The 18,188-nt window shown below is 65.6% G+C and overlaps 1 protein-coding gene across 2 annotated transcripts; it reads left to right on the forward strand.

Annotated features, from left to right (window-relative positions):
* Positions 1-1,140: 1,140 nt before the first annotated feature.
* Positions 1,141-17,878, forward strand: TSC22D3 (TSC22 domain family member 3). 2 transcript variants are annotated; one of them, XM_059824428.1, is made up of 3 exons: positions 1,141-1,463; positions 15,974-16,025; positions 16,601-17,878. In XM_059824428.1, the coding sequence occupies exons 1-3, from the start codon at positions 1,141-1,143 to the stop codon at positions 16,844-16,846; spliced, it is 621 nt and encodes a 206-aa protein (XP_059680411.1). In that variant the 3' UTR covers positions 16,847-17,878. The 2 variants fall into 2 exon arrangements, with proteins under 2 accessions (XP_059680411.1, XP_059680412.1); XM_059824429.1 differs by lacking the exon at positions 1,141-1,463 and adding an exon at positions 15,523-15,671.
* Positions 17,879-18,188: the final 310 nt, after the last annotated feature.

Genomic DNA, 18,188 nt, shown 5'->3' on the forward strand with positions numbered 1-18,188 from the left:
CTCGGAAAGTTCATTGACTGACAGCGATGGCAGCCCAGCCCAGCCTCCGCCCTGCATGCTTGTCCACCCGCTCTCACCCTGTTCCTGCGTGTGCTCCTTAGCTGGGACCTCAGTACCCTCCATTCCTCATCCCAGGCATCACAGCCCAGCCATCCCCACGTCTCTGCCAGTTCTGTCCCGTGTCCCAGCACCACGTGCCCCAAACACTCCTCACCAGCCCACAGGGATCAGTGCGGCTCACTGGCGGGGCAGATGCTCCCACAGGGATGCAGGAGTGCCAGGGAAGTCACTTTTCCCCCCACTGCAGAAATGTCCTTTTCCCCTTGCGTCCCCCCAGAGCCCCCAACACACTGCAGGCGAAGCAAATCTTCTCCCCACGTCCTTGGCCCCCCTGGCCCCACACGCACATGTTCCACCGGTGCCTGTTTTTGGCTCTGGTTTAAGCAGCTCCCGGCCACAGCGGTGGTGCCGGCTCCCTCCAGGCCTTTCTGCCGTCCTGGGGGCTTTTCTTCCCCTTTTCCCTCTTTTCTGCCTCTGCTTCGGAGCCAGGCGGCCTTTTGCGCGCCCCCGCCGAAGCCTCGGGGGTTGAGGCCACGGCCACGCTCCAGCCCCCCTGAGCCCCACGGCCACGCTCCAGCCCCGCTGAGCCCCTCCGCTCCCTCCCCAGGAGGCACAGAGGGGGCAGGGGGGCCCCGCCGGGGCAGGGAGCACCGCGGCCCCCTGCCACCCCTTGCCACCCTCTCCGGGGCCACCTCGGGGGGCCGCGCACCCCCCGGAGGCCCCGCTGCTGGCTCAGGGCTGCCGGGGGGGGGGCGCGGAAAGCACCTCGGGGACCCACGCGTGGGGTGTGCCGCGTGCCGGCGGCGGGACCGGCGAGGGGGCGGGTGCCCGCGGGGCGGGCGGCGGCGGCGGGGCGGGGTGCGGCGGCGGGCGGCCCGTGCGCCCGGGGCCGCCGTTACCAATCAGCGCGGCGGCGGCGGGGCGGGCGGCCGGGCGGGCGGGGCGGGCGGCGGAGCCGGGGCGGGCGGGCGGCCGTGCGCGGCGCTCGGCAGCCGGGCGCGTCCTGCCGCCGCTCGCCCTCCGCGGCCCCGGGAGCGGCCCCGGCTGCGCCGCCGTGGCAACGCGCGGGGGGATCCCGGGATGTCCTCGTCGCCCGCGGAGGAGTGCCGGTCGCCCGTGGGGCTGGACTGCTGCAGCTGCTGCCTGGACTTGGCCAACCGGAGCGGGCTGGAGGAGGGGGCCGGGGGCGAGAACAACAACCTGGGCAGCCCCACCGTCAGCAGCTTCCGGCAGCTGCAGGAGCAGCTGGTCCGCAAGAACCTCAACACCGACAAGCTGAGCTCCATCATGCGCCAGGACTCGCTGGAGCCCGTCGTGCGGGACCCCTGCTACCTCTTCAACCAGGGCATCTGCAACAGGAACATTGACCAGACCCTGCTCTCCATCCTCCTGCTCTTCCACAGGTGGGTGTCGCCGGCGGATGCCGGGGGGCTGCCCGTGTGCTGGGTGCCCCTGGAGCCGGACCCCGGCCGGCTGTGTGCTCGGGAGCTGGCAGCATGGGGGCCACGCGTGGGCCTGCAGCCACCCCGGCTGGCAGGGGCAGGGGGACCCGCCTGACCCTGGGGCAGGGGGACCCATATGAGCCTGGCGCTGGGCAGACGGGCAGCGTTGGGGGTTCCGGGGTGGGGAGAAGCACGAGCGGCCACGCCTGGAAGGGGGCCCAGTCCGCCCGCCATGGGTGGTGCCAGCCCAGTCCCTGCGTGCAGGTCCGGGTGGCTCTGCCGCGGGATGGCCGGCGGTGCCCCTCTGTTGGTGCCCTGTGTCTGTCCGGGCTGTGACAACAGCCTCCAGCTGTGTGTCTTGGCCCCTGGACTCGGTGTTCCTCTCCCTGGCTACATCTTACCCACGCAGACATTGCCTGCAGGGGCACGGACAGTGTCCAGCATCAAACAGGCACCGTCCTGTTAGTCCTGCGTGGAGAGGGGCAGCTTGTTCCTCGGGAAACAGCTGTGCTGCCTGGAAAGCCACCTTTAGAGTTAGTGAGAAACGGGGTGGGGAGCCTGAGAGTCCTGCTGCCAGGTCCCGCTCTTTCAGCAGCTTCCCTGTCTCTCCCTGGAGCAAACTGAGTGGAGACAGATTTGGCCTGGGTGGTATTTCCCGTCCCTGGGAAGTGGCTCTGCCCCTGACCGAGCCGCTCCCTCTCGGCCCAGAGCAGGCTGCTCCGGGACGGGGCTGCCGGCGCCCCGGCAGCGGGACGCGCTCGGGGCTGGTCCCGTCCCCTCGCCGGAGGGCTGGGCTTCACCCTGCCGGGGCTGGGGGAGGCTGGGGGGTCCCTCCCTGCTCCCCTGCCGCGGCGTTGCGGGCAGAGGAGGCTGAGCGGGGGATTGCCGGGGCTGCCGCCCCGCGGGGTCTGCAGCTCTGCTGAGGGGCCCGGGGCGGGGGGCAGAGCTGTCTCAGGTCCTGCACTGGCGCCTCCGGCTGTGCGGATTCAGCAGGTGGGACGCATCCCCGCTGCCAGGGCTGAGGGGCCCTGTGGCCCCTCGCTGCGTACGTAGCAGGCATCTGCGTGACTGGCGGGGCAGGCAGCGGCTCTGGGGCTCGTTCCTCCGCCGTGGGTGGGGTAGCGTGCAGGCAGGGTGCACGGCAGCACCCACGCGTTTGCAGACACCTCGCCGTCCCCTCCCCTGCCTGCGTGTACATGCACCTGTAGATGTGCTCCTGGGCTGTGCACAGGCATGCAAGCCACCCTTCGCTCCCCTCGCTCGGCGCGGGGAGGCGGGTGGGCTCACACGTGGCTGCCCCACGCGTGTGAGCCACCCAGGCGGTGCGCACACGCCTCCTTGCCCCAGCCAGCGTCTCACGCTGAGCAGGCTGCTCCTTCTGAGCCATCCTCGGTGGAGACGCTCTTCCTGCACTTACATAACACCGAGCTGCCGCTCAGGTGGGAAAGGAGGAGCTGGGACACGCGCCAAGGCACCCAGCACCCGGCCCGAGCACCCAGCCCGGGCTCCCGGCTGCACGGCGAGCAGCGAACCCACCCAGCCGGGAGGAAAGTGGGAGCAAGAGATTTCCCTTCGCGCCGGGAGGCTGCAGCCAGTTGGCATCACGGGCAGAGAGGGAAAGCGAGACACCGTCCCCAGCACAGGCTGCCGGGGCTGGGTGTCGGAGCCAAGCATCCGGGCTGCTCGCCCGGGGAAGGTGGTGACAGTGCCTTTGGGCAAGAGGCGGGCGATGTGGGCACGGCTTGCTGCTTTCGAACTAGTCCCTGCTGGGGCAGGACCCACGGTGCTCCTGGCGAGCATCAGCCCGCTTTGCTGAGGTAGGGAGCAAGTGGAGGTGCCAGGGGATCAGGGTTTCTCCCCATACGTGCCCCTCGGTGCCCCTTGCTGCAGTGCCCAAGCCTGTCCTCCATGCCCTGGTGTGTGTTGTGTCCCAAGATGCTCCGGGCATTCCCGTTTATGACAGGCTGTGCCATAGCGTGGTGCGAAGCCGTGGTGTCCCTCCATCACACCCTGCTTCCAGGCACCCTGCTGCCAGCCTGGTCTGGAGACTGCTTGGGTGATGCCACTTCGCCCCTGGGTGGCACGGCGTGTGGGAGCTGGGGGGCATGGCCCCGGGCGCTGGAGGCAGGTGTGCCCACACCTGTGTTTGCTGTTGTTTTGCTCCAGCCTGAACTTTCTCCTCCTGGGGAATGAGCCAAGATACCCAAGAGGTGATAGCATACAAAGCAGGGGATTGTGGGTGCCAAAGGAACACCCCGATAACAGGCCTGATAAGCAGCACCCTTGCTGCTGGCACTGGGGAACCCAAGCAGGTTCGTGCCCCTTGTTTTAGCTGATGTGGTCCTACGCTGGCACAGGAAGAGGGGGAGGTCGCATGGATGCACACGCTCATACACGGCCGAAGTCCAGCACGGCACGGGAGGACTAAGCAGCTGCATCTGGAGTCCGGGTCTCACTCTGGGGCTGCTGGAGACAGTTCAGCCAATGCTGGATCAAGCCCTGGGCTCTGCAAGTCAGGGTCAGATCAGTGCCGGGGGTCTCGGACAACCTACGTTCAGCATTTTCAGCCTGTCTCTGGGGGTTTCCCCCTGGCTGGGTGGTCCCTGCCAGGCTCTCTATGCTCTTTGCTCGCTGCAGGGATGCTGTGAGGGATGCACAAGGTAGGGATGCTCTGGACCAATTGCCTACAGGGCTGATGCTTCTGCAGGAAACCCTCCTGCTGGGGGAGTGCGTGGGATCCTGTTCAAAAGTGGCTTCTCCTCTGTGTCCTCACATGGAACATCATGAACTGCTATCCAAGGAGACCTGGGCAGTGCCAAGGGGCCAAGCTTGCACAGAAACACCAGGTAGAGGGAGGCCAGCTACCACCATGCTGGCTGGGTGACACATCTCCTCGCAGATGCCAGCGCTGTGGGTCTCCGACATCCCACTGAAATGCCAACGTTACCCTGAGATGGCTCATCCAAGACCCAGACACGAGTCTGACCAAGCGTGGGCCGGGGAGAGCCGCCCTGTGACCGCATGGTACCTTTCCCGGGGCTGGTGGGGCTGAGGGGAGCCGGCGGCGTGGGAGAGGGTCAGCGCTGCAGGGGGAGAGCAGCACCCTCCCGGGTGCGTACTGGCATGTGATTCAAGCAGGGCTCCGCCTGGCTCTGGGGTGGGGAGAGGAGATACGTGCCAACCTGCTCGCCCACATCGACCAGCCTGTGCCAGCTCTCCTTGCCCAGACTCTCCTGGATAAGATCTGGCAGCCTGGCCAGCCTGTGCCCCGTCCTGCTCCAGGCAGCAAGGGGACATCTCTGCCCAGCCGGACCCTCTCCAGGTGCTGCAAGACTTGCTGCTCCACCACACAGGGTGGGCAACGACCCACCATTTGGACTCAGCCGTGAAAGGGGCTGGGGGCCACCTTCCCCCAGGTCCTGGGCAAGCCAAGGGAATTGCAGGGAGGCAGGGGAACGCTGTGCTGCACTGTGCTGGGGGAAGGATGAATCGGGGAGGGAGAAGCCGGGCAGAACCACCTTTCCCACCATGAGGTCAGGCCAGTAAGCAAGAGCTGCCCAGGCAGTGGTGCCAGGGTGGCATCTGTGGCATGGCACCATTTGTTCCCATCCGTTGAGTGTCACTTTGCGGCAGCGATGCAGGAGGAGGAGACGGAGCCAGAGCGTAAAGGGCATCCCGGGGCGGCAGGGCTGGGAAGCGCATTCCTGCCGGCCGAGTGGGCTGGAGCAACAAGGAGGCATTGATGGGGACAAGGGCTGCGCGCGGGAGCATGTGTGAGCATGAGAGAGGTGTGGGTGTGAGACCAGAGAGCCATCCCGCCGGCCGCTCTGCCCTCTCCAGCCCCGTGGGGCAGGTCTGCCCAGGGAAGGGGCTGTGAGAACCACCCTTCCTGCTCGGGACCAGTGCGCCAGGTATTTGTTTGCTTTGCTCTCGTGGGACAGAGCTGCACGTGGCCTGTCCCACATCTTGCAGGGTGGTTTGCCGAGCCCTGCAGAGTGGCAAGATGATCAGGAGCTTTTGCTTTAGCAACAAGAGCCTGGGCTCCAGGGTAGCTGACCGTGGTGTGCCCACCGCCTGGAAGATGCCAGGCAGCCTGTCTGCTCTGCCCACGCTGGCTTCCATCACGGGCATCCTGCCACCCTGGGACCCTCACCCTGTGACCCAGCAGGCTTCGGGGTGATGTCCTCGCAGGAAGCCCAGCAGCACTGGGCTTGGCTGTGGCACACCACACTCGGCACAGCTTGGCAGGGCTGGCAGCAGCATGTGCCACACCGTGCACCGTGCCTGTCCCTGCCTGCTTCTGCAAGACCCAGCTCTCTCCAGCAAGGAGATTCCCCAGCGTGCCCTGGAGCACAGGATAGTCCTGCTTAGCCCCTCCAGCCCCTCAGGATGAAACCCTTTGCCCCTGGCCACGTGGCTATGGCTGAGGCGGCATGGCACAGCTGAGCTGAAGTCTAGTGATGCCAATGCCAGCTGCACAGAAACCCATCACCTCAGCCTCCTGTGGATGCTCAGATGCTGCCTGTCTGCCAGGGCACGCACCCAGCTCCGAGCAGGCAGGGTGTAGGTGTCCCAAGGACAGTCAGGGACGAGCAGCGTGGCTCCATGGGGAAAATGCTGGCCAGGATTTATTTCAAGCTTTGAACTTTAGGTGTGGAAGAGGTTGGAGCTGGAGCAGGCTACAGGGGTCTGTCTTGGTCCCAGGATCATCTGCCCCCCCACCCCCGCTGCTGCCAGCATCATGCTCCCCCCTTCCCTGGGGACACGTGGCCCGATCCTGGATGGTGCTGAGGCTGGTACTGCTGAGCTCGGCTGTGAGTTGAGGCTGGGGCTGGTACATGGGGAAAGCCTTCTACAGCTTGGCTGGCATCTTAGCTCCCGCCGGGGACATGGCATGGATTTGGGTGCTGTGGGCAATGGCTTTACAGGCATGCTGTGCCCCTGGTGTGCTCCTCTGTGCTGAGACCTGATGCCACCTCCCCAGCCACCGCTCAGCACAGAGAGGGTTAAAGCCGACCTGTAGCTTGGAACGGAGGGGTTCAGGGTGCTTGGAGGGGTTCAGGGTCCTTGTCGGCAGAGCCTGGCAGCTTCGTGCACACACAGGGGATGTGACCACGGTGTGTGTATATGCACTGTAAGGTGGCTGCCAAGGGGACAGAGGGTCCAGGCGGATCTTGCCCTTGGGAAGCAACTGAGACCCCATTTGCAGAGGGCAGAGGATACCCCGGGGTGTGTGGCAGGGGGGTGAGGGCTGGAGAGGTGTTAAAGGCTGCAACCTGTCCCGACGCCGTGCTTTGCCGATGAGCTCCAAGTTATATTTATCCAGGTGCCGCACATTGCTGGCTTTGGGACAGGAGTTCGTCATCCTCTGTCTGTGTGCTTAGATAGAGATATGAGAGATATATATATCTATATATCTATATATATAGATATATTTGAGGGGCTTTTGCTGCAGAATGACTCCAGTGGCAAAGCAGAAGCCCTGAGCCCCTCCCTGGCCTGCTGACCCCCTGGCCCTGGGGTTAGGGAGTGACCCAGTGCTCGCCACCCCCTGCCTGTGACTCCCCTGGAGATGGCAGCCCTGCCCGGGTGGGCAGCGGGGTGGCTGATGCCACGGGGCAGGACAGGACATCCCCATGGCCTCGAGTGAAACCATCCCGGTGATCCCCCCATGGCATGAAGCCAGACTGCTCCGGGTGGTTTGAAGGCAGGGGACAGTCTCAGGTTGTCCCCAAGGGTTGGCACGAGCCAGGTGACGGCTGGCAGCAGAGGCCAGGCACATGGAGAGCCACGGCAGCGCCACAGGTATGCGTCCCGCCAGCAGCTTATTGTCTTTCATGTTGTTATTGTTCTGAAATGTCAGCAAGGGATGGATTTTAACGAAGTGTCCCCGGTTTGAAATGCCCGGGATTCTTCGCAAAGGCCAGGCGGGGTATTAATAACTGGCTCTGCTGAAACTGTGCAGCCCCAGCATACGTCCTTGCCTGACCTCCTGCGGCGCGGCTGGCTCCCATGCCTGCGGCGTTCAGCTCCTCTCCCACTCCTGACTCCCAGCGGGTTGTGTCTGGCCAGGCTTTGCACCCCCCCACTGGGTCCAACCAGCTGGCCCTGGGGAAGGGGCATTGAGGGGCTGCTGGTGCTCCCCCCGAGCATCCCTATCCAGCCAGGCAGGAGAGCGCAAAGCTCAGGAACCTTTGGAAGGGGAAGGTGGAGGATTCAAGGGTTTCCTTGAACATGGGTTAGTCTGGGCTGGAAGAGGAGCTTTTGGTTGCATGGGATGCCGACGTGCTGCTCTCTCGCAACTTCCCAGCCTCTGTCCTCTCGTTATATAACAAGCTGCCTTCCAATTAGCGAGCCAGGCACTCCCGCACACCGCAGGGCAGCAGCTGCCAGCACCAAGCGTGGCTCCGGAGTGCCTGCTCCTGCCTGCAAAGTGGCCTGGGATTTCTTTCAGCGGATGCTGGAGGCCCTGCCTTGGGGTTCCTCTCTCGGGCTGGGGACCTCCGGAAAAGCCGGCTCTGCACCAGCAAGGTGCTCGGGGAGGGCAGAGCCCAAGCTGGCAGGCACCTGCCCGCCTCGTGCTCTGGGGTTCGAGGGCACTGTATGGCCTTGGTGCCGCGGGGGGTCTCTTCAGCATCACAGCCACCTCCGCTCTGTCCCCAGTTCCTCAAAACCGGACCGGAGAAAGGCAGCCAGGATCTAGGGATGATCCAGCTGGGACTGTCCAAGGTGATACAGTGGGCTGCAAAATGAGGACAGGCCTGGTGTTCACAGCCTGGGCTGGCAGGAGACCTGCGGGGCAGGGCATGGCTAACCAAGGGAGGTGTTAACATGGAGTTCAGCTATGGGACTCCGCCCCACAGGGCCCATGGGTGTGAAATGCTAGCTCTGCGGACAGATCTGTGGATGAAAACTCTGCTGAGGGTTCAGTGCGCCCATCCTCCCTGGGGCTGGGCATCCCTGACCCGTGGGAGGCAGGGAGTGTGGACAGGGGCTGGCTGAGCTCCCCCTCCCCTGCAGCCAGGCACGATGCCCCTGGGAATGCCACGGGGTTTTCTGCCGGGCTGTGCCATACCTGACATCTTCCCCCCCCAGCACGCTGTGGCTGTGGGACCCTGCACGGTCCAGGTGTGAGCAGGGGAGCAGCGGGGTGGCGAGGTTTGCTGCATGGCCTCTGGCAGGGTGCCCGCTGGGGCGGCCCGAGCTGTGCAGGCAGCAGCATGGGGCTGGTGTCAACAAACGCAGGCAAAACGGAAGGTTGGGCTGCGCAGTCCAGGGCTGGTAATAAGCAGATCAGCCCTTTTTCCTCTTTCCCTCCTACCCCAGAGTGCCTGGGGAAGCCGTGGCTTCAGGGGCTTCCTATGTACAGCATTGAGGGGAGGGCTGTGCCAGAGCTGGCTCATCTCCGACCTCCCCTCCTCGCGCCGCTGCTGGGGGGCAGCTGCTACCAGGGCGCGCTGGGTGGGGGATATGGGAGGAAGAAGGGGGGCCAGTGACAAAGTTAGAGAAAGAAAAATTGCAGCTCTCAGCAGGCCGGCTCCGGGGTGTGCACTTGCACGCCAGAAAACACAGAACTGGGAGTACAGCCAAGTACCTTTATCAGAGGAAGCAGGCAGCCCAACAGCTGGACATGGGAGCCTGCCAGGGCTCCCTATTCCCGCCCCACGCTGCCTCCAGCCCAACAGGTTGGAGGAGTCCCTGCGTCGCAATCCTTGCCGGTGCCCCAATGCCTGGTGGGGGGTTTAGCCATGTCCCCTGCCCACAGCTCCCGGCATTCTGCAGGTCCCCGTGGCCCACGGGAGCTCACTCTGCCTCCGTCGGTGGTGAAGGGAGGGGAGGACAGGTTCCCCGTCAGCCTTCCCCAACTGCAAACCCTCCCTGGGCTTCCCCGGCGTTGCAAAGGCTGTGACCGCCCTACGCAGCTCTCCCCGTTGCTCTGGTGTCCCCTAACCCTGGGACTGGGACTAGGTCTAGCAAGGCCAGCAGCACTGGCTCTGCAGGCAGGGGCTTGCCTTACAGATGGACCCAGGAGGGGTTGCCCTCTGCTCTGGAGCAGCACGTGCCCTGGGTTGAGGGATTTATGAGCCCTCCAAGGCTCTGGTGGGCACGAACCAGGTTGCCATGTCACAGGGCTCCCGGTTGCATGGGGCTGCCACGGGTCCCACACAGCCCCTCGAAGGCACCAGCTGAGCTGGGGGTAGTGCCAAGTCTGCAGTAAACAGCTCGGCCAGGACACCTTCAGGACGAGGAAACCAAGAGCTGGCCAACTGGGGTGCTCCGGCAGCCGTCCGCTCTGGCCCTGCAGCCCTTGGGACGGGCACAGCAGCCCCACGCCAGCGCTGCAGGGCAGGCAGGCGCAGTCTGGGATGCTGGGAGTGGGACTGCTGAGCGGGACAGCAGTTGACACAGCTCCCTGCTTGCTCCTGGGCAGCCCCCCAGCATTACGTCTCCCTCCCCAGCACCAGGATAGGGGCAAGACTGGGGGCTCCACAGACCTGTCCCACACCCAGCCCTTCCCACCATGGGCTCCCACAAGCCCCAGCCATCACCAGCCACCTCTCCTTCAGCTCCTGCAGGGCACAGCTGGCCCTGGCACTGGCGTCCCCAGTCCCCTTGGCCAGCACAACCACGGCTGCAGGATTTCAGGCTGTGAAAGGCAGAGTTTTCTTAGCTGCATGTTTGCAAGCAGTGGCTTTTCCTCTCCTCCTCTGCTCTGACCCTTTGAGCTGGAGATCTGGCTCTGCGGAGCAGCCTGGGCAGCTTTGGCTCTGCGCCTTTCCTGTATTGCGCTCCAGTGTATCCGAGGCCAGGCAATAAACATTTCCCACGCCTCGGACCCTCCGAAGGGCCTTCCTCCCATTGAACAGAGACCTTGGGAGAGAGCAAGCCAGGAACACTGCCATGGAGCAGTGAGAATGGCCTGGAACTGGGGGAGAGCAGAGGCTGAGAAGCCAGGGCGGCTCCTGCATCACTGGCCGTTCCTCCAGCTCCCACCAGCAGCTGACAGGGCAAGGGCATCCTTTGGCGTATGGCACCACAGTGCCTGGCATGGGTTCGATGCACAAGGCTCAGTGCGATAGCACATCTCATCCCTGGGGCCGTGGCGATGGGGCCATGTCCCCTGACCCACAACACAGTGCAGGTGAGGGGTGCCAGGAGGCGAGGGAGATGATCCCATCATCCTGCTTCCTGCCATCCCTTGCTCCAGCCAGGTTTAGCCCTGCGGGGGCTGCAGCCCAGCTGCATTCATGCCTCTGCGTCCTCTTGCAAAGGAGGAGGGGTGGCCACTAAATGTCACCCTGGCTGTTAGGGCTGGCATCTCCGGGGCTGGAGCACAGGCTGTGTGTGGGCTGGCTGAGGGGTTGCTAGCAGCTTTGGGGTGTCCTGCAGGGCCATTGCTGGAGGTGACACCAGCGACTGGCAGGTTTCGCCACCTCTTCTAGCGGCTCGATGACAGCCACCGGGTTTTTTTTCCTCCAGAGAGCGCAACAATTAGTGTCACAATTACACTGTATCGCGGCTGCTGTTATTGTTCCCAAAATAACCACAGGCACGAGCCGGAGCCCTGCCTGATGAACCTCCCATAGCTGCACACATGAGGCAAGAGCTGCCATGCTGCTGCCCCAGAGATGTAGCTTGCACCACCGGCCCCTCTTGCCCAGCCTGCTCCAAGGTGCCCATCACCATGGCCTCTGGTGCTGCAGGATAGCAGCGAGTCCATGGCCCCCTGCTCTTTAGGAGGAGCGAGGAGGGACATTGCCCACCCTGCTCTGCTGCTGCTGCTAGGCTCCGGAGGAGCAGGAGCAGGGGAGTGGGAGAGGAAGCGGATCCCAGCAGCCCTGCTGGAGTGGGGCCAGCAGCCCAGCAAGGCTGTCTGCCGGGGCCACGGGGGGCTGGGAAAGGGCCCCCCGCCGCTCAGGGCGCAGCTGGAGCCCCACGCAGGACTCTGCTGCTGTGGGAGGCATTTGGACAGCCTGCAGGAGCTCCCACACAGATCCCTGTGGAGACCCAAGCACAAACCAGGGGTCCGGCAGAGAGCTGTGAGCTGCTGCTCCCACCTCTGAGATGCCAGCTGGGCTGCAGTGGGGCTGCCCCGTGGGCTGGGGGTGCCTCCCCCCTGCACAAGGGGACAGCTGGGCTGCTCCCACTCTGCACTGCCCGACACCATGTGCGCATGCATGGGTGTGCATCTGCGTCAGCTGTGAGTCAGGGCAATGTGTGCGTGTGCAGGGGGAAATATCTGCAGTACACATGCAGGATGCATTGGCATGCGTGCAGAAGGGGTGTGCTTGTAGGGTGTGCATGCAGAAGCGCATTTGCATGCAGGATGCATGAGTGTGCATGTGCATGCAGGGTGTGCACCTGGGTGCAGGGTGCATGCCCATGTGGACTAGAAAACGCACATATGCATGCAAGGGGTGTGGGCGTGTCTGTGTGGGTGTGCCTGTGTGTGCGGGGCATGCATGTGCATGTCCATGCAGGACTTGCATGTGTATGTGTGAATGTATGGGTTGCAAGGTGTGCCTGTGTTTGCGTGCGCCCAGCGACACGTCCAGGGTGCCTGCAGCAGAAGCCACGTACCCCGAGTGGGGAGGGGCTGCAGGGGGGTGGGCTGCATCCCTGCTGATGCTGTGCCAGGGCGAGGAGGCAGCCCCCGTGCCTGGCGTGACCCGCCCTGGGCCAAGCAGGCTGCCTTGGGATGGGATTCCTCATTAATTAAGAGCCTGGAAGGAAAGAGAAAGCAGAGCCTCCTGCACTTCCATCCCTAAAAAGCATCCCTCCCCTGAGGGGCTCATGGAGGAGGGCAGCATCCTTCCCAGCCTCACAGCCGGGGAGCCCGCACCCCAAGCAGTGGTGGCCGTGGTCAGGGCTGTGCAGGGCTGGGAAAGACCCCAGGAGGGGCAGCAGGGAAGTCAGCTACTTACTTTTGTTTGTTTTTGCAATAGTCCCAGCTCCATGGGAAAAGTATTGGAGGTGGCAGAGCTGAAACGATTTCCTCCCAAAGCGCTATGCTGCTGCGCTTCCCTGCTTTGCTCCAGCAGCTGTGGAAATCACCAGCTTTTCCCCAGCGCTCCATGCTCAAGCGCTATGTTGGGAAGGGGCTGGGCAGGGCCCAGGACCCCAGAGCCATGGGGCAAGCGCCACGAGCCAGGCTCTGGTCTGTCCGTCCTGGAGCCCTTAGTCCCTGGCACTAACGATTTAGGACTTTGCTTTGGGAAGGAGGCTGAGCCAGGTCTGGGGGTGCTGTAGCCCTGGAGATGGGGAGGTGGGGAAACTGAGGCACAGCTGCCAGGGCTAGGGGCAGGCTGGGGTCTGCCCACCCTGTCTTCCTGCTGCTGCCCACCGCTCTGCAGGGGACGGAAGGCGGCACAACCGGTGACGTGCCCCGCTGCGGGAGAGAAAATGCCTCTCCCCTTCTCCTCTGCTCTCTCCGCAGTGCGACGGGCACCTTTCCTGAGCTGCGATGGGAAACCGAGTCACGGGCCCCCGGTGTGGGTGGCCCGGGCTTGTCCTGGCCGAGGGAGCAGAGCTGTGCCCCGTGTCCTGGGCGCTGCCACCCTGCCCGCCACCAGCGGCCCGGGGACAAGCGCACACAGAGCGCCTTTCATCTGCCTGGGGAGGGGGACAGCTGCCCGCCCCTCGCTCGGCACCCGCGCAGCTCGGGGTGGCACGCTGGCCCGCCGGCCGCTGAAAGGGCCGATTGAGCGCCGCTGAGGTCACCCGCCCGGCCTGTTTACCCCCCGCCCCGGCCCCGGGACGCGGCCGGCACCCTGGCCGTCCCTGCCAGCCGTCGGGCCGCGGGGACGCGGCTGCGGGCAGGGCCGGCATCGCCGCCGGGGCGCCGGGCGGCCGCCGGGCAGCGGCGGGGCGGGAGAGGGGTCGCAGCGCCGGCATGGCCTTCCAGCCGCCGTACTCCCCGAGCCTCTTCAGGAGGAGGGACCGGTGAGTGGGGCCCGGCCGCGGGCGGGGGGACGCGCGCCAGCCGCGGGGCTGGGGGGGCACAGCCCCTGCCGCCCTCTGCACCGCCCCGCTCCTGCCCAGGCTGCTGCTGGCACGGGGGGGTTGTGCATCACCCCTTCCGCAAACCGGGGGACGAACATGTGCCCCCGCGGGGAGAAGCACCCCTCCTATGAACAAGCCCCCCACCGGGGAGGAGAAGATGCTTCCTGGCACCCCTGCATCAACCTCCTGCACCTCGGGGCACTGCGTGTGCCCGGCCGGGGTTCACGGGCAGCGCAGCGTCGTCGCACACGGGGTGCCCGTGTCCTTCCACGGTGCCCGTGCCACCGCGGTCCTCGTCCTGCCCTGGGCGGGGGGGGGGGGGGGGGGGGGCGGTTTTCTGGGGAGCAAGCTGGCAGGGCGTTGCTCTAAGCAGCAGCCGTGCTGAGCTGTGCCTCAGTTTCCCTCTCTGATGGGGAAATACCCCTCCGCCCACCCTCAGCCCTTTCCCCGAGGAAGGGGCACGGCAGCGCACCCCCCAGCTGGGGCTCCTCGCGTCGCTCCCCGCGCTGGCACCCTCCAGCCAGCCGCCAGGCACCTTCAGCACCCTCCAGCCAGCCGCCAGGCACCTTCAGCACCCTCCAGCCAGCCGCCAGGCACCTTCAGCACCCCCTGGATCTGGGGACTTGGGGGCCTCTGCAGCAGCATCCCTGGCGTGCACGCGCCCCTGCCACCACTAACGCTTTCTCAGACGCCTGGCGCGGGCTCTCTCCCAGGGTCTTGCTCAGCATCAGCACCCCGGGGTGCTGAGCAAAGTCCCGCCGGGTCCGGGTCCGGGTCCAGAGGGCAGAGATAAGCCCCGGAGCTGGCAGGGCGGACCAGGGAGGGCGGCCAGGCGCAGGGGCAGCATCGCCCACGGTGGGCAGTGCCAGCCCCCCCCGTGTTGCTAGGGGCGTTTGGGGGGGCCTTGCCTGCGCCCCACGGAGGCGACGCGCTCGCTCGAAGCGCAAGTCGCCCGGCGGGTGCGGTGGCGGGCCACCCCGGCGCTCGCCCAGGCGTGTGCCCGGGCGGGGAGGCCGCTCCGTGCAAAGCAGAGCGCAGGCCCGGCCGCCGGCTGGACGCCCCCCAGCACGGCCCCCGCCCCACGGGGCGCCCCAGCCTCCCTCCGCGCAGCCCGGGGGGGCCGCACCGCGGCCGGATGCGGCCCCGCTGCAGTGCCGGCCCTGGCCGCGGGGCGGCGGCCCCCCCCGCCGCAGCGCGGTGCGGTGCGGGTTATGCAAGGGCGGGGCGGGGCCGGCGGCTGGCCCCGGGCTTGTTTTGCACCCCGGGGTTTGTTTTGCAGTCCGGTTTTGTTTTGCACTCCGGGTCTCGTTTGGCGCGCCCCTGTTGTTTTTCCACTCCCGTTTCTGTTTCGCACTACCGGTTTTGCTTTGCGCGCCCGTGGCCGCCCCCTCTCCTTCGCCCCCTCCTCTGCGCCCCGGCGGGCCCTGCTGCGCGGGGTCCCGCGGGGGTGCGCACCCCAGATGCAAAGCCCGCCGCCTCCTTTTCCCCGTCCCCCAAGCGGGTCCTCCCCTCGGCTGAACCCCCATCCCGGTTATGTGTGGGGAGCACGGGAAGGGGGTGCTGAGGTGCGCGGGCTGCGGGCGAATGTGGGGGGGAGGGATGGATGCTGGGGGGGGCCAGGCACGGATGGGGTGCCAGGACCCTGGCTGCAGGAGGCGAGGAGTGCAGGAGCGGGTGTACAGATGGGGGGTGCAGAGTCGCGAGGACACAGTTCCGGGGGGCAGGGGCCCTGTTCTGGGAGGGGGCCGTGCTGTGCCGGGGTGCAAGCGGGAGGCGCAGAGGCGCGGCAGCTGGGTGCGGGGGTGCCGCGCAGGGATGCGGTGCCAGGGCGCAGGGGTGCTGCACTGGGGGGCGGGGGTGCTGCACGGCCGACGGTGGGGCGGCCCCGGGCAGCGCGGGGCGCGGCGCTGTGGGGCGGCGGGCGGGCCCGGCCTCGCTGGCACCGCCCGATGGGGCGGACGCCGCCGATATAAACGGGGGCGGCGGGGGGGGGAGCCGCAGTCTGTGGTGTTTCGTCTCGTCGTGTGGGTAGCTCGCCGCAGCCATGAGTACCGGCATGTACCAGTCCCCCATGGAGGTGGCTGTCTACCAGCTCCACAACTTCTCCATCTCCTTTTTCTCCTCCCTGCTTGGGGGGGACGTGGTCTCCGTGAAGCTCGACAACAGGTACGGGCGGTTTTCGCCGTGGCCCGGGGCGGGCGCACTGCTGCTGGGGGGGCGCGGGTGCCATGCCCCGGGTGAAGGGGCGGCTCTGTGCCCCGGGAGAGCCCGCTGCATCGCCGCTGCTGGGGGGGGGGCAGGTGCATTGTTGCTCCGGAACGGACCGGGGCATTGATCCGCAGTGAAGGGGGAGGCCCTGGGGCACTGCAGCCTGGGCTGGGGAGGTGCCCCGCTGCATGGATCCCCCGGGGACGGGGGGGGCGCTCGGGGGCTCGCTGCTAACGCTCTGCCTCTCCGCTCTCTTCCAGTGCCTCCGGAGCCAGCGTGGTGGCCATCGACAACAAGATCGAGCAGGCAATGGTGAGCCGCAGTGCAGCTCCCCCCGCGCACGTTGCTCCGTGCCCCCCCCCCCGCTCCGGGTGCTCTTCCCCGGGGGGGGTCCCCACTCCCCGGGTGGGTGCAATGCCCGGAGCCGGGGTCTCTGCTCCCCAGCCTGTTGCTGGGCAGAGCAGCTCCTTTGTCTGCCTGCCGCGGCTGGCTGAGCTCATTGGCTCCGGCAGCGCCGCAGTGCGCAGGGAGATCTCCGAGGGGGGGACCTGGGAAGGACCCCCCGGGGATGTGGGGGTGACCAGGCCAGGTCCCATGGGTGATAGGGAACTGCAGCCTGCCAGACACCCAAGGGCGGGGGGCGAGCTGGAGAGTGCCTCTGGAGGCAGTGAGACCTGGGAGATGGGGGACCCGAGGGATGCTATGGGTGCTGGCCTGGGTGAGCAGCAAGCCCTGGCCCAGGTGCCAAGAGTGGGGTGGGGAGGGACAGCCTTGGGGAAAAGCCTTTGTGGCACTTGGTGAGATGCTGGAGGCAGAGCAGGGCAGGGTGGGAGCAAGCCGCAGCGCATAACCGTCAAGTGATCGGTCTCTTTGATGCTCTTTTGCAGGATCTTGTGAAAAATCACCTGATGTATGCAGTGCGGGAGGAGGTGGAGGTCCTGAAAGAGCAAATCAAAGAACTGTTGGAGAAAAACTCCCAGCTGGAGCGTGAAAACAGCCTCCTGAAGACACTCGCCAGCCCCGAGCAGCTGGAGAAGTTCCAGTCCCGGCTCCCTACAGAGGTCCTGTGCCCGGAGGAGCAGAGCCCTGGGGCGGCTGCCCCGGCCCAGCACTCAGGGGGCTCTGCGGTATAAGGTGGCTCTGTCCTCGGGGTGGGCAGAGCCACAGAACTCTTTCTACTTAATCTCCTGCAAAATTGTTTCCGCCTTCATCTCACACGAAGGACTGCCAGACCCCGGCGCTGAGCCGTGCCCCCCTGGGCAACCCTGGCCAGCCAGCAGAGCCAGCGGCTGTCTCCTGCACGAGGATGCTCTTCTACAAGGGAGACGTGGGCAGCTGACCCCTCCCCATCCAATACACCGTGTGCCAGGAGTAAATCTGTAGCCTGCCTGTCTCGGGCTCTGAAACCTGGGCGTCCGCGACACCCTGGCAGTGCCAGGCAGCCTTTGGCACTTCAGTGGGAATCCACGGTTGGAAGGAGCGCATGCTGAGTCCCGTGCCTTTGCTGCACTGTGCGGGGGGGGTCTCTTTCTGGCAAAGCCTGACGTTGGAGGAAGACCGTTGTTTAGTGAGCAATGCAGATTTGTCCCGCTCGCCACCCGGGAGCGTGCTGGAACCCAAACCTGACTGAGCAGCACAGGTGGCGGTTGCGGTGTAGTGCATGGCTGTACGCACATCAGTGTGGGGATTACAAGGAAAAAAGCTTGTTTTATTAGTTTGGGCATCTTCTGTAGCTGTATCTATGTATAAACACACGCGTGAGCAGTGCCCGCGAGGCTGTGGGGTGCCCTGCTCTGGGCGAGCCGTGCCCATCTCTGTACAGCTGGGGGATTCGAGGCAAGACTGGAATGGCGAGCTGCTGTAACTGGGTGGCCAGCACTGTGAGCGGCCCGAAGGAGGGGACGGATTCACCCCTCTTTGGCATCCACTGTGACAGAGCTGTGCGGCAGCGCTGGGAGGATCCAGACTGACGCTGGGCAGAGCCACGACAGGGGCTGTGCTCCAGCCCGCTGGGTTGGGGGGAGCCGGCCCATGCTCCTGGGCTCCCCACCTTCCCCAGCCAGCCATCTGGGAAGTGACGGGACGTCCCTTTTGACGTCAGAAGCGGTGATACAGTTGTGTAAATCTAGGTAGAAATGGCAATAAACTCTACTTTTTATAATATGCCCCAAGCTGTGTGTCTGTGGCTGGGAAGGGGGAGGTGTGGCTTGGGCAGCGGGGGTCTCTGGGGAAGGGGCTGGGGAAATCTGGCAGCTCCCCACCTTTGGAGGGGGGTCAGTTGCCCCTAAACTGCCCTGGTTGAGCCAAGATGGGATTTAGGAGATGTGATGAAGGTTTCCCCTTCCCAGGGGGCTGGGTGTGCGGTAGGGAAAGGTGCCCTGAGCTGCAGGTCTTTGTCCTCTGTGTTGTGCCTGTGACCAGTGGTGTGTGCAGGACAGGCAGGGAGGAAGCTCTTCCCAGGCTGTGCAGGGCTGT

Source organism: Gavia stellata, chromosome 14, assembly GCF_030936135.1.
Source record: "Gavia stellata isolate bGavSte3 chromosome 14, bGavSte3.hap2, whole genome shotgun sequence".
NCBI lineage: Eukaryota > Metazoa > Chordata > Aves > Gaviiformes > Gaviidae > Gavia > Gavia stellata.